The sequence below is a fragment of the Rattus rattus genome, chromosome 14 (genome assembly GCF_011064425.1).
Source record: "Rattus rattus isolate New Zealand chromosome 14, Rrattus_CSIRO_v1, whole genome shotgun sequence".
Lineage (NCBI taxonomy): Eukaryota > Metazoa > Chordata > Mammalia > Rodentia > Muridae > Rattus > Rattus rattus.
In genome coordinates, this window is record NC_046167.1 from 72,467,658 (window position 1) to 72,482,097 (window position 14,440).

At 45.7% G+C, this 14,440-nt stretch overlaps 1 protein-coding gene across 2 annotated transcripts in view; it reads left to right on the forward strand.

Annotated features, from left to right (window-relative positions):
- Positions 1-8,759, forward strand: part of Sfxn1 (sideroflexin 1) — a 35,983-nt gene extending 27,224 nt beyond the window's left edge. Inside the window, exons 9-11 of one of the 2 annotated variants that reach the window (XM_032884570.1) lie at positions 5,735-5,784; positions 6,654-6,701; positions 7,541-7,637. In XM_032884570.1, the coding sequence (XP_032740461.1) occupies positions 5,735-5,784; positions 6,654-6,701; positions 7,541-7,637 (195 nt within the window). Of the gene's footprint in view, positions 1-5,734; positions 5,785-6,653; positions 6,702-7,540 lie in introns of both variants that reach the window. The other variant, XM_032884571.1, reaches the window with a different exon arrangement.
- The last annotated feature ends 5,681 nt before the right edge of the window (positions 8,760-14,440 follow it).

A 14,440-nucleotide genomic window follows, 5' to 3' on the forward strand; every position in this document is an offset into this window, starting at 1 on the left:
TTTTTATTTTATATACTTTTATATATTAAGTGAATAGAATCTCTATCTATAAATTACCGAATGGTGGCATCGTACACAGTTTGCCAGTCAGAAATCTCCATAGCTTTCAGATAATCTGAAAACAAACCCATGTGCCCTCCTCTGTCAGTCTCTGCTTGATGTACAGGAACGGATTCAGACTCTGAGGGAGCGGGGTGGCGAGGGAGCCTCCTGACAGATCCACACGGCAGACACGGAGTCAGTGTCCTGAGCTGTTCTCTGCCGGCTCTCGATCTGGGAAGGCACCCCATCTTCACCATCCACACTGAGGATGTACGTTGACCCGATCAGCCTTTTAGCTTGCTTGGTCCTATCTTAAGGCACTGGCGTAGATAACTTTGAAAATTAACAGAGAATCGAGAACATATTAAATAAGGCAAACACCCCCTCCTGTCAAAGGCAAGTGATATCAGCCTTTAAAGGCAAGGCTAGGTCTGGAGGCATGGCTTGGTGGTTAAGACTGCTCTTGCTAAGGGCTCACTTTCTTCTCCCAAGCACCTACATCCTTTAACTCCAGCCCCAGGAGATACAGTGCCCTCTTCTGATCTCCAGGGACATCTGTATCTATATTCATGTATATTTACCCATATACAGACACACATAAACACACACACACACACACACACACACACACACACACACACTCTAGATTTCTTGACTATTGTCATCTCTGTTCATTTTTCTGGCATAAAAGTAACAGCCTTTGCAAGGAAAGAACAGCCAATGCTAGTCTGAGCTGCAGGTCACGGTCATCACGATTTGTGTCACTATGGAAAGCATACAGGCTGCCTTCAATAGCAGCGTCAGTCCTGGTAAGCTTTCCTGGAGTCACCCCACACCCAGTTAGCGGTAAACACCCACGATTCAGTTCTATAGGGTCACCCGCAGTCCAAACATATTAAACGGGAGACTCCACAGACAGTGCATAATGCACAACTTGACAGTAGCGTAGAAGCTGAGAATCTCACCACTTCTAGGAAGGACATTATTCAGAAGAGTCTGACTCCTGGCCGAGGACACAGAGCATGCTGGCTGCTGGTGTAGATCTGATATCATGGCTCGGAGTGGCATCCGTTCATAAGAAAGTTTGCATCTTTCTGATGGAGGACAAATGGCCGTGGGGGTGTAGGGGTGGGGTGGGGTAAGACATGAAGTCAGTTCTTTGTGAAGTCAGTTCTTTGTATTCCAATTCGCTCATGCCTTTCAAGTCCTGGGATCTCGGTGTTGGAATGGTTACCATGGTAACTCTAATCTTACCAAGGCAGACACTGGACAGAAGATCTAATATTGCACATTTTTTTCTGGCTGTGATAGACAAAGTTCCTGGATGTGTATATCCTGACAATTTCTTACATGAAAGACATTAGACAAAACAAGCACTCTGCTCATCGGAGCCACACCATCCACACCGTCCACATCATCTTATACTTGTCAAAGACACACATGTCATGGTCACCCCACCTCGCCCTTTTTAATTTTTAAAAATGTATTGTTGTGTATTGGAGGCCAGAAGACAGCTTTTTAGAGTTGCTTCTCTTTCTATCTTTATGGTATTGGTCTCAGTCTTTGCCCACTGAGCCATCACTGCCCTCCACCCATCCTACGTTATAGTGTGTGGCATAACTTGTGTCCACAGTCTACTGTAATTTGGAAGTAACCCACCTCACTCTTCCTCCATCACAATTCCCAAAGGAGCCACTGGCTTTGGAGTCCTGGTGGCAAACTAGAAAGATGTGGCTAGAATAGTTCTGGATCATTCCATGAGCAGCTACGGAGAATCTGGTTGTAGCTGAATTGTTTCCATTCCAAGGGAACACGCTACTTTGAAACCATAAAGCCACGTGTTCTTGAAAGAACCGCATGTACACAGTACTCCCAAGTTCAAAGCTGGCCCACACACCCCCATCACTCCCAAGTTCAAGGGTGAAGTCCCACTTACATATTATCTTTGCACTTGGGGCGTGTTTAATAGTGTGACCATTATGCAAACATTCACCGCAGACTACATCAGCATTCCTGTTTGAAGCTTGAAGCATTTTTTCATCGTTTATTTTGGAAATGCAGATTTTTTTTTTTCTGTGATGACCAAACTCTTCTACGAATGTGAAACCGAATTGAACATTCTCGGCTTTTAAAACAAGTCTCAGGGAGCATTCAACATGACTCATCCTCCCCCACATCTCATCTTTTCCAAGTGGAAGGCTGGGAAAACAAGCCAGCTATGGGCTGGTGACTCATCAAAATCCCTACAGCTATTCCCTGCCTAAATTACAATGTATCCTTGAAGAGTTGTCTTGAAGGAGAGGCCTCAGCTGGCTGGTACTTTTCATTGGGAGTAAAACTGATAGATTTGGGTCCCAATGTCACTTTTAGGACTTTTCATTCTGGATCTTTTATGTTTAATAACAGACTATGCTGTGTGTGCTCAGTAGCTGTTTGGGACTGTTTGCTAATGGACATGACCGTCTTGGACATGGACATTCTTTACTTATTCATAGGCAGTATTTATCTAGTCTTGGGCCCTTTGCTAGAAGCCTGTGGTAAGCAGTGTTCGGTGGTAGAATCACAGAAGTAGAAATCAGACAAGCAGGGCATGAGCCTTGCTCTTGATGCAAGAAGGACCAGAGGCCACAGCACAGGGTGACTTCAGCTTGGGGTAACAGAGAAAGCAGAGGAACTGTGGTTGGCGTAGACTTACAGAGGACCAACTGGTGGCACGTATCCGGTAACTTCCTGAGAAGAGAACATGGCTTCGTGGGGACTTGTGGGTGGTTGGGTCGTACAGAAGGAATTGATTCTATCCTGTATGCAAATTACCCCCTCCACAGTTTATGGAATCTAAATGTAAAAACTCAACTGTAAAGAGAAAATATCATTGAACAACAGTTTGGGCCAAGATTTCTTGAATACAAGGCCAAAGGAGAAAAAAAAAAAACAAAAAACAAAAAATTAGACTATTTCAACACATTTTTAAATTCTGTCTTTCAAAACCCACGGGGTAAGACAAGTAGCAAGGAACTCTTTTTGGTAAGAAAGTAAATCAAGAATTCTGTTAAGAACTTAAAACACTCATTCAAGAAAAGTAACACAATGCAAAAATGGGCAAAAGAGTTCAGCAGAAACCTCGATACCCACATACAAAGAGCACATAGAAAATTCTTGGATTTTTGTAGTCATTGGGGAAATTCAAATTAAAACCACATGAAATACCTGTTGGAATGGCTACAGTTGACAGTTGACAGTAATAAGTGTTGACGAGTCTGTGTAGGAACTGGAGCTCTCAGAGCCATGTGAAATAGGGCAGCCATTTTGGAAATCGTGCTAGCCGTTAATACGAACATACGCACAGCGCAATCCAGCCATTTCTAAGGGTTTCCCTGAAAGAAATGAAAGCAAATGTCCACAAAGGAGCAAGTTCATCACAGCTTTGCTTATGTCAGCCTCCAACTGGAAATATCCCAAAGTCAACTAGAAAGTGTGTCAACCTGTTCAGAGGAACACTTCTTACTTCCTCAGTGAAAAGCAATGAATTATAGACTCTTGTAGCAGTCTGACTAATTCCCAAAGTAACAACCCAAAAACATAGACATTGTATATAAAGGCCAAGATTCAGACCTGGTAATGTATGCCTGTAATGCCGGCCATTGAGGGGTAGAGATAGGAAGACCAGGAGGAGTTCAAGGTCATTCTTGACTTTGTAATGAGTTTGCTTGGGCCACTCTGGACTACTATGTGAGACTCTACAAAAAAAAAAAAAAAGTATACTCAAACGATAGGGAATATTAATATATAGTAAGATCAAAGATACAACTTTACCAGGGAACAGAGACTAGGAAAAGAGAGGAAGGGCATGGGGAATATGGAAGGCATTTAAGATGATAGATGGACTTATTATTTTTTAGTGTGATGACATTGCTGTGCATAAGGTCACAAATTACATTGTACCCATCAATTGATTGATAATGTTGATTGTGTGTGCCGATAAATTTAATGGAAAAGGAGCTGTTAGGGGAAAGGAATTGAGACTCACATTAACATCGAAAAGCAGCCACGTCACTATATGTCCCAACCCATATCAGCCTGAAGATAATAGATCTTCTAAACTTACTGTTATCTTTGATTCATCTGAAGGTTTTTGTGTGTGTAATATACCCCCTTTTCCAGTCTGTTAAGAGAGATTTGTCTCTACTCTGAGGGATTGTGTGTGTGTAGTAAGAGATCCAATAGCTTCCATTCTTTCATTTCTGGGCCTCAGGCCAAATTCTCTTTGAGGCACAGGCAGGATGAGGTAGTGGAGACAGGGATGATGATGTGTTCCGTTTTGCAAGCAAGTCAGAATTTTCCAGCGTCCTTGTCACTATGAAGAACCCTCAACGTAAGCTGGCCTTCAGTTTGTGTTTATCTATCCTGAGGTGACATACAAGTGCGCTCTCTTGGATAAGTCTGGCTCTGTTTACTTAGGCAGACAAGAGGCCACAAGAGGCCTGAGCTTACAGAATCGAGTTTATCTGCCCTTACGAGCTCACCCACCAGTTAATCAGGCTGGGTGCCATCCTGGGAGTCTCATGTCCAAGAGGATCTTGGGTAAGAATGTATCATCTCCCTGTGAAAATCCCTCTTTAAACAGCCAGTCATTGGTATAGAGGTAGGAGGACCATATGTGTTGAGACCATATAGCCCAGTGACCTGAATTTAGGAATGGGTCCTAGTAAGTACCCAGACAGCCTGGCCCCAGGATGCATTTCTCAAAATGTATCCTGTCTTTCAGTGACACATGACAGTAGGTTGCTTTTTCAATCTTTTGGGTTAAGGCATATCCTGTGTGGGTTAGTTTCATTTTGCTGACATTTTTCCCTTCGTCTTCCTTCCTCCTTTTCCTCCATCCATGTTGACTTTCCTGATGATCCCTCTCACCAAAGGAGTCTCCTTGGGCACGAGGGTATGCCTCCTATGCACGTGTCTGACAGCAACTGCGTGGCTCGGAACTGAGGTGTCTGATTACATCCCAGCCGATTCACAGCTCTCACAGGGATTTCTGTGGTCTTACTTAGATAACCCTGGATCCTATTGCACTTTGTGTTGTACTTTTTTTCCCCCTTTTAAAAGCTAAATGTCTAACAGTGTTTATTCTCTCAAGTACCAAACTACACCTTCATTGGCCTGCAAAGATAGTTCACTCTGGAAAGAATTTTAACCTACTGACAGCAACTAAATCTGAGAAAGAATGTGCAAGCAGGTGGAATATGGCGTCTGCTGGGTTCCTCTCACATTTGGACACTGTCTTGGGCTCCTGGCTGCATCCTCACCCTTAGAGGGACTGTTAGTTTGCATCCTAACAAACCCTGGGCTCTCCCTGCTTTCTCCACAGTTGGTGGTGAGGCAGAGATTTTAGTGCAAGTTCATGTCTCTTCAAGTTTGTATGTTGGGTCCTCTGCCTCTCTAGCAGCAGATAAATCATAAATGCTAATGAGCCAGTCCCCTACCTCGTGCACCGAGACAAATAACACTTGGGGGTGTGGTGGCTGCTGCCTGGTCATCGCACGTGTCCCTGAAGTCGGGACTAACCCGCGTGGCACTGCTGCCCTGGATCTCACTAATCCCATTGCATCCGGTGTGCATGGTGTTTAGTCAGCAGAGGACACTGCCTTGAAGAAGCACATGGAAAGTATTCACCCTTGTGTCTTTCTCAACACAGAGGTTCCCGTGGATGAGCGCACCGATTCAAGTCACGCTGGTTGGCTTTTGGTAAGTGGAAATTAACCTTTTAAAGAAATTGGCTACTACTGTTACATGTCATACATGTATTTGTTCAATAGGTGTGTGTATTCTATATGATTATGATAGCCAACATGGAAATTACACGTATATTGTCTTAGTCAGGGTTTCTATTCTGGCACAAACATCATGACCAAGAAGCAAGTTGGGGAGAAAAGGGTTTATTCAGCTTACACTTCCACATTGCTGTTCAGCACCAAAGGAAGTCAGGAATGGAACTCAGGCAGGTCAGGAGCAGGAGTTGATGCAGAGGCCATGGAGGGATGTTACTTACTGACTTGCTTCCCCTGGCTTGCTCAGCTTGCTTTCTTACAGAGCCCAGGACCACCAGCCCAGGGATGGCTCCACCCACAATGGGCTGGGTCCTCCCCCCTTGATCACTAATTGAGAAAATGCCTTACAGCTGGATCTCATGGAGGCATTTCCTCAAGAGAGGCTCCTTTCTCTGTGATAACTCCAGCTTGTGTCGAGTTGACACACAAAACCAGCCAGTAGGTATATAATTTTTATGCCTATGGAAGGTTGGATGATACAAGAGAAAACTTTTGAAAATGGCACCGACCTGGAGTGCCTGGAACGTGTGGCTCCAGTGAATAGAAAGGTGGAAACTGTTTGTACAGGAACCTCCTATATATTTAGGCGTCCTGTAAACCTCAGCTAACCCCATCTATGGTTTCGCTACTTTTGTCATTTTGGTGATCAAACAGTCAACATTTGTAAGGCAATCTTGTGCTCTAAAGAAAGGGAAGAGATTGTTATTAAAATACTTATATTGAGAAAAGGAAGCCGGAAGTGACCACTTCAGCCTGCTGACCTGCCATTTCGTTTTGTCTTTTAAGTTTGGTGTTCGCCACCCCCCTGTGCTGTGCTCTGTTTCCTCAGAAGAGGTAGGTGGTGATTTTTTTTTTAAGAATTCTTGTCAATTTTGATCCTACAAACGAGTTGGGGACACAAGTGCAGTTATTTGATTTCAGTGACAAGAAATTGTCTCGCTAAAGGGCCTGGACAGACCACACCTCTGAAAGGAAGAGGCTGGAAGGCCAGCTCTGGTCTGTGGGGCCTCAAGATTGTCTATCCAGGTCTCGTCTGCCCCCTACTGTTACCTCTGGGAACATTTTTAGCCTTTGTGAGAATCAGACTACCTCCTGTAGGGTTGCTTTGGCTTCTATAACCCTTAGTGTGACTCATTTCTTTGGAGCCATGGGCGGGCATTTCTGAGCATTCATCCACTAGTGAGGATTCCCTGACCATAGCTCTGTTCTTCGCTTGGGTAGCCATCTACAGTCCTAGTGCTGTAGTCATCCAGGTCTATGAATATCATTGCCCTGTGCTCTTGCCAGCAGTGAGACGGTTTCAGCTAGAAATAAGAAGTAAACAGGCGGGCTGGAGAGATGGCTCAGCGGTTAAGAGCACCCGACTGCTCTTCCAGAGGTCATGAGTTCAATTCCCAGCAACCACATGGTGGCTCACAACCATCTGTAAAGAGATCTGATGCCCTCTTCTGGTGTATCTGAAGACAGAACAAAAAAAAAAAAGGATGGCTTCTTACAGTTCTTTTAGTAGCAACCTGAAGAGAACAGGATGCTCGTTTTTGTAGCAACCTTTCTGCTGTATGTCATGCACCAACCCTGGGTCTCTGAACCTGTGTCCTCTCCCTGCGTTTCCTAGCATGGGGGGTTCCCATACTTACCCACGTGGTAACCTTCTTCCTTCTACCTTGTCCCAGTTCCATGTCTGTGACAAGCTTGGAGGATGAGTTGCAAGCCAGCATCCAAAAGAGTCATCCTGGATTACGGCGTGTGTACTTTAACAAGGGCCTGTGAAGCCAAGATCAAGTGCTGGAGGCCCCTCCTGCCATCTGTGAACCTCCCGAAGCCAAGCAGTGAGGAAATACGTGTGCTGGGCACTCCCCACTACAAAAACCTCTGCAAAATCTGTTAGAGTCAAGCTGCCGGTCAGGAGCCTAACATTTGAATCGTGTTGTAATTTACAAAAAATACCCTTCTGGTAGATTTTAATGATGCCGTTTTTTCCAAAGCCCCCACCTTGAGCTTTCAAAAGCTCTGGTGGGCATAGCATATATGCTCCAGTTACACACTCAGTAAACACTGGTTATCAATCATTGGAAAGGTTACCAGCTCAACTATCACGTTCTGTTTCTACTTCTCTCCCACTGGGGTCTCAGCAATGAATTGGGAAAACACAAAAGGTCTAAGACAAAATATCCAAATTTAAATGCTAAGGAAACTATATCTCCAGTTTGGCAATGGACCAGTCCAAAGTAGAACCTCAATTACAAAAATTGAGGTTTAGAGCATAAACACTCCATACACCTTCCTGAAGTCAGCCATAGACCAGGGTAGGATGCTTTCCCTGCCATCCTGGATTCTTCAACTCTTCAATGTGTTTAGTGTTCTTAAAATATTAATTGTGCCTCACAGGTACTTTATAATCATGAATTTCCATCAAATAATTAACTGAAATGGTCTATTCAGTACCAGTACAATGTGACATTGACTGGGTGACCGGGTTTTCAGAAGTGAAACCATAGTCCCTATACACCTTTTTCCCCCCATCCTTGTAGAATTTCTTTGGCTTTCAGGAAGATATACAGAAACCACACAAACTAGTCCAGCATCTGTGCGCATTGTGCTGCGTTCCACCCTGTTTGAAGACCATGAAGTCATGTGGCATCTCAACATCTCTATGGTGATTTTTACATGTGACGTATTAGGTGTAGCTGAGGTCACTTTGGAAGTCTGTGGCTGTTCCACGTCATAGACAAACCACTTGTTACGCTGAGTGAAAAATCATTGTTAATTCAGAGATTTGTATGTGGAAAAAAAACCCACAAAAATAGAGACTATCTAGTTTCTGTAGATTCTTTTTCCCAATAATGTTTCCAGATTGAATTTCCTCATAAAGAAAACATGGTGTGCCTTGTGTCTGTGCTTCTCCTTCCTCTGAAAGGATGGATGGATCTGAAGCCCTCAGCCCTCCCCCACGCTGCTAGAATCTTCTGTAGCGATGACTGCCAAGCCACCTGAAATGCAGTAGCTCCCTGTGACACTCTGGCCTCGGACGAGCCTCGCTGCCTTCAGTGCTTCTGTTTTAAACGGTGGTGAGAGCCTGGAGCTCAAGGCAGAGTCCACAGGTGCTTAAAGGACACTTTCAGAAGAAGCTGAGGCCTCGAGATCTGCCCACCCAGCCAATCTCAGAGTCCTTGCCCCAGGGCGTGTGTAGCTCTGAGAATGTGAAGACTCAGTTGGGAGATGGACCAACTCACCAATTGTCGGCCCAGGTAGTGAGAAACGCGCAGTAGACATGGAGCTGGGCTCTTTTGAATTTGTTTTGTGAAGTGTCGGCCTCTTACTGCTTTTGTATAGTGATACTCACTGTGTGGTTTAATCATGATTTATAAAAAAAAGAACAAATGAATGAAAATTGGCAATCTTTGCTGATCTTCTAAAAATACTTTTTTTTTTTCCTGAAGAAAAAAGCCACATGAAGTGCAATAATGTTGTGCGGTGACTTGTTGATAGTTCTCTGACGAGAGATAGTTATGTGTGTGTGACTGGCTGGCAGATATCAGTATTAGCGAGGTCTCTTGCCAATATCAGAGTCAGTGTGTCATTTCAGTTTAACTGGATGAACTGTCAAATAAATGCAGAATGAAAATAAACGGCTCTTATTTGTCCGTGAAGCATGCGGCTTGAGTGTACTTGCCTTTGTCCAAGTATCACAAATAACCCAGTCGCAACATCTGTTAGTAACGGTCCCTTAACAGTGTGTTTCCGCTTTGGGCTGCTGTCTTCCATCCTCTTGAACCTCACAGAAGCAACACCCCTCTCTCCACAGCCAACGTGCTCAGAGATGCCCAAAGGAAACCCGAAACAGCCCTCTAAGAGTAGGGTTTTGCCCGGTATATGTATACTAGTGGTAAAATAGCATTGATAGCTTAGACACAGGTTTAACAGTGGTAACTACAATGATGAGAGGTGAGCTATAACAGTGTTCTAAGATGTTATTTAAAACACACGGATTGTTTATTTCTGGACTTTTCTGTGTAATCTTTTTTGGACTATGGTAGATAATGAGGGAAAACAAATGTACAAAGAGCCTGCTGTACAGGGAGGCCACACCCTGGCCTCACACAGTGTAAGTCTTCCCATCCATAGCAGTATAACCATCCATAGCACAGCACTCTACCATCTCTATAGTAACTCTCCATAGTTACAGTGTAACTGTCTACCATCTCCATAGTAACTCCCCATAGTTACAATGTAACTGTCTACCATCTCCATAGTAACTCCCAGAAGGTTCCTCTGAGCATCTTCTCCATTAAAAGTTAAGAACTGTCATAAAGAAGTGTAAACCACAATGACAGCAGAAGTCAGGAATCAAGAAAAGATTGATTGTAAGGTTCCTGCCGCACAAGCAGAGGACCTGAGTTCTAATCCCAGATCCCATGTAAAAAGCCAGGGGAGGTAGGCGATGCCTATAATTCCAGTGGAAAGGAGACAGACAGCTGGTCCTTGAGTCTCATTGGCTGGCCATCCTAGCTTAGGGAGCTTTAGGTTCAGGGAGAGACCCTCTTTCCTTAAAAAAAAAAAAAAAAAAAAAAATCAACCAAGCAAAGATATTTGAAGCCTACCTCCATGTGCATGCACACACATACACACTACACAGTAACAAGTATGTACAACATGCCAAAAAAAAGATCACCACAGACCTCACCTGAAACACCTAGAAGACCATGAAAGGGTCTGTTTTTCTGTTCCAACAGAAGCACGTAGTTTATATACAGAGTTTGAAATCACCCCAGTCAATGGCAAAGCTAGGTGGTCTCTGAACACAGTGTGGTTCCTGTTACCTCACTGGAGACTGAGAACTACCCGTTCTCATCCCCACTCTATACTTCCCAAATCAGACACTATAGATAGACCTAGTTGGCTCTCATATACACCCTGAGCGGTTCTGACAGACACAGACCTGAGAAACACTGGCTGGGAGAATTCAGGCTGTGGCTGGACCCTGCTGGCTTGGATTCAGCTCTGGTCCTTAAATGGATGCAGGTTAAGCTCTTTAAACCACAGTTCCTGCCGCTGTAATGCGAAGACAGCACTTCCTTCCTTGGGTGGTAAGGAGGGTTCAGGTGGCATGTAGCCTGGCTTCCTTCCCTGCATGGTAATGAGGGCTCACCATAGCATGCTGCCTGGCATGGTGTGCGCTCAATACTCTGAGTTAGAGTTCTAGGCATTTTGTCTGTGGCCCTATTGGAAAATGGGTGTTCCCGACTACAGAATGCAACAGTTTGACAATATCTGTCAAGATTAATAAAACTTGCATGCCTCCTTTTTTTAAAAAATTATTTCAGTTCTACAAATAAATACCATTCTCATGCCCTCTGGCTTCTCCCATGCCAGCCGTGTGAACTAAATATGTTAGGGAAGGGAGAAGGGGTCGGGGTAGGGAAGACATTGGACGATGTTCCCCAAGGGTGGTAAGATATTTCCTAGCAAAAACTAATAGGCATGTACTATGATCGGAATAATCGAAGATATCAGAACCCAAGTCCTTTAGTATTTTTTAAAGTCTTGCAAAATAGACATATAGATACATTATAGTTGACTGTCACCGTATAAACTAAGCTGGGAAGAAAGGCTGCCACTGGGCACTAAGACTGATGGTGGCCTGAGGTCTCTTCTGTTTCTTGAACTCAGGACATATTTGTTGTTATTAAAAAAATAACTCTATGGTAGAGCACAGTAGTACATACTTTTGTTCTTAGCACTAGAGAGGCAGAGACAGGTGGATCTCTGCAAATCTGAGGTTGAAGAGAAAAAGAGTCATAAAGCCATGAAGACCTGAGTTCGATCCCCAGTGTCTGCATAAAAAGCTGGGTGTTAGCCGATAATCACTTGTAACCCAGAAGTGGAGAGACACAGACCAACAGATCTCTTCACGCTCTCTGGCAGCCAGCCTGGCCTAATAGGTAAGCCTCAGGCCAATGAGAGACATCTATCTCGAATCCCCTTGTCAGGCCAAAGCCAGGCTTTGAGATCCCAGCTCTGGATCAGAAAGGAACGGCAGTACTTCGAGGTGACACCAGAGGGCAGCATTGCCTACAAGATCTCAAGGCTGATGCTAGCTGCTTACATGAGCTGTCTGCTGGTGGCCAGAGGCAGCAGGCCAGCCCCAAGCATGGGCCCCCAATATTCCAGGTCTGGTAAGCAGATGGTCCTGGAGATTCGGAAAAGACAGGACGCCTCCAGCAGTAGCTATTGCTGTAGCGTGGAGTCCATGGGCAGGATGGACTCTTCTCTGTGCACATTTCTTAAAGGTACATTGTAAAGAGGGTCTCAGTAGAAGTAAGAGAAAGGCACGGTCACACTCCGGACTAAGGTGGGCTGGGCCCTGCTGTTGCCCTCTGTGTCATCAGTGCTGACAGTATTTCAGGAGCATTGAACCTTTTGTGGAAGGGGACAGAGAGCGAGTTATGCCCCCAGCAAGCCCAAGTTGTCACTAGTGAACCATCCCCAATGGAACAGAAATCACCAGGAAGGGAAGGAACTCCACTTGTGCGAAGACCCAGAGAGCAGCATGCAGCAACTTTGGGAAGAGTCCACGGATCCCAGTCCTGGGAGCTCTGAGCACCTGAAACAGCGTGACTTCGGCCTCAATACTGGGCTACCTTCCTTCAAAGTCCAGTGCTGGAACTGCTTTTGCGACATGAGACATGTCAGTTTGGCTCTCGGAGTCTTTATCCTCATCTGTAACGTGGGCCAATCCGTTCCACTGAGCAGTCTGAACATTCAGATTCCCAGGGAACCCTGGGCCAGTGGCCTGTTTATGTCACCCGGTCCCTTGTCCTTTTCTTCTATAATAACATCCAAATGGAAAAGCTCCCTTGCTGCTTCTGGGAGCTTCGGGTGGTCCTGGAGAGTCATCCAGCTGCTTTCAGGGCCAGGAGCGCAGATCCGACAGGGCGGACAGCAGTCAGGAGCCAGGCTCCGTTCTCTTCCCTTTTTATAGTAGACGGTGTGCCACTCTGATAATGAAAATGCTGACTACAGGAGTAGCGACTCTGACAAAGATGGTAATATGAGAGAACAGCCTTTTAAAGCTAAAAATAGGGAGGAAAATACCAGTTCTATTGAAACAAGGACGGGCCCAACCCCATGGTACAAACTGAATAATAATTTCAGATGAGAAAGGAATGGCTGGGAATCCACTTTCAGAGAGGAGCCACCTAGGGTGAGGAAGGGTGGGAAGTCTTAAAGGCGGCGTGTGGGTGAGTCACGGGCCAGGAGGCATCAGAGAAGGTGCTGGTGGTGCTGGTGGCGGGAGCTGGTAGTGGTGGTAATGGAAGAGGAGGGGGAGAGGGAGGGGATGGAGGGGAAGGGAGGGGAAAGAGAGGAGGGGGAGGGAAGGGGAAGGGAAAAGAGAGGAGAGGGGAGGAGGAGGGTGAAGAGGAAAGGAGGAAGGGAAGGGGGGAGGAGAAAGAGGGGGAGGAAGATGAAGCCACCATGTGAAACAGGTCTGCTACAGTGGGACAAGGCAATGTCTTGAACTTAGCACAAGGAACAAAGGAATCCCCAGGTGCTTAAGCAGAGCCTCCCAGGAAACACTGGAGGAGGCAGGTCTGAGTCCATTCACCTGAGAACAGAGCCAGAGGTTGGGGCAGGGGTGAGGGGGTGCTGTTCTGGAGGGACAAGGACAGAGAGTGGCAGGAATGGGACATCATTGAAAGCTGACTGAGCATTAGAGCACTTGATGTTTGAGTACACAATCAGCAGACATCTTTACCCCAAATTCCATTCCAAGCTCATTTGAGAGGGAATTAAAGGGGTCTTTCCCTCTGGTCCCTTCTCAGTGAGAGCTTGGGCTGGGGACTAGAATTTTAAGCTCTGGGACTCTATTTTAAGATGCATCTCTGGCTGAGACCTTCTAGTAACAGGAACAGACCAGAAATCGCTCGGTGGTTTTGGCAATGCTAGGAAGCAGATTAAGGCCCACACAGTTGTACTCAGCCCAGCACTGTGGAGAGCTTCCTGGCACGCGCTCTCTCTCTCTCTCTCTCTCTCTCTCTCTCTCTCTCTCTCTCTCTCTCTCTCTCATGTAAATCTCAACCATCAATGAGCCCCATTTTGCAGAAAGTCAGCTTATTCCTCTCTAGAGAACATGTCATTTCATCCCTCACAAGCCTGTGAATGTCTGTAGAAATCGCCACCTCACAGGTGGGGGCGTGGGGGAGGGGCATGGCACTCGAAAGACCCAGCAGCCACCCTGAGACAGAGAGAGCTCTGGACAGGGTACCCTGCCCAACACAGCGCTGTCTGCCCCAGCCACCTCCTTCCCCACCCAGCCCTCAGCCTACCTTCTGCCACTGTCCAGATGGACAGGACTAGTCTCTGTCCCCGTGTTAATGATCAAGACATCCCGGAGCTGCCTAAGGCAGACAGCAGATGTCCCTAAGGCCATAGCTCACTGTCATGCTGCACAATGGCTGGGGACTCCAGTGTAAGATTTCAGCAAAAGTATCTTTTCTCCTAGTAAGGTGCCTATTCTGCTACATGGAAGCTCCCCGTCTGTTGCTGCATAACAAACCATTACAATCACTTCC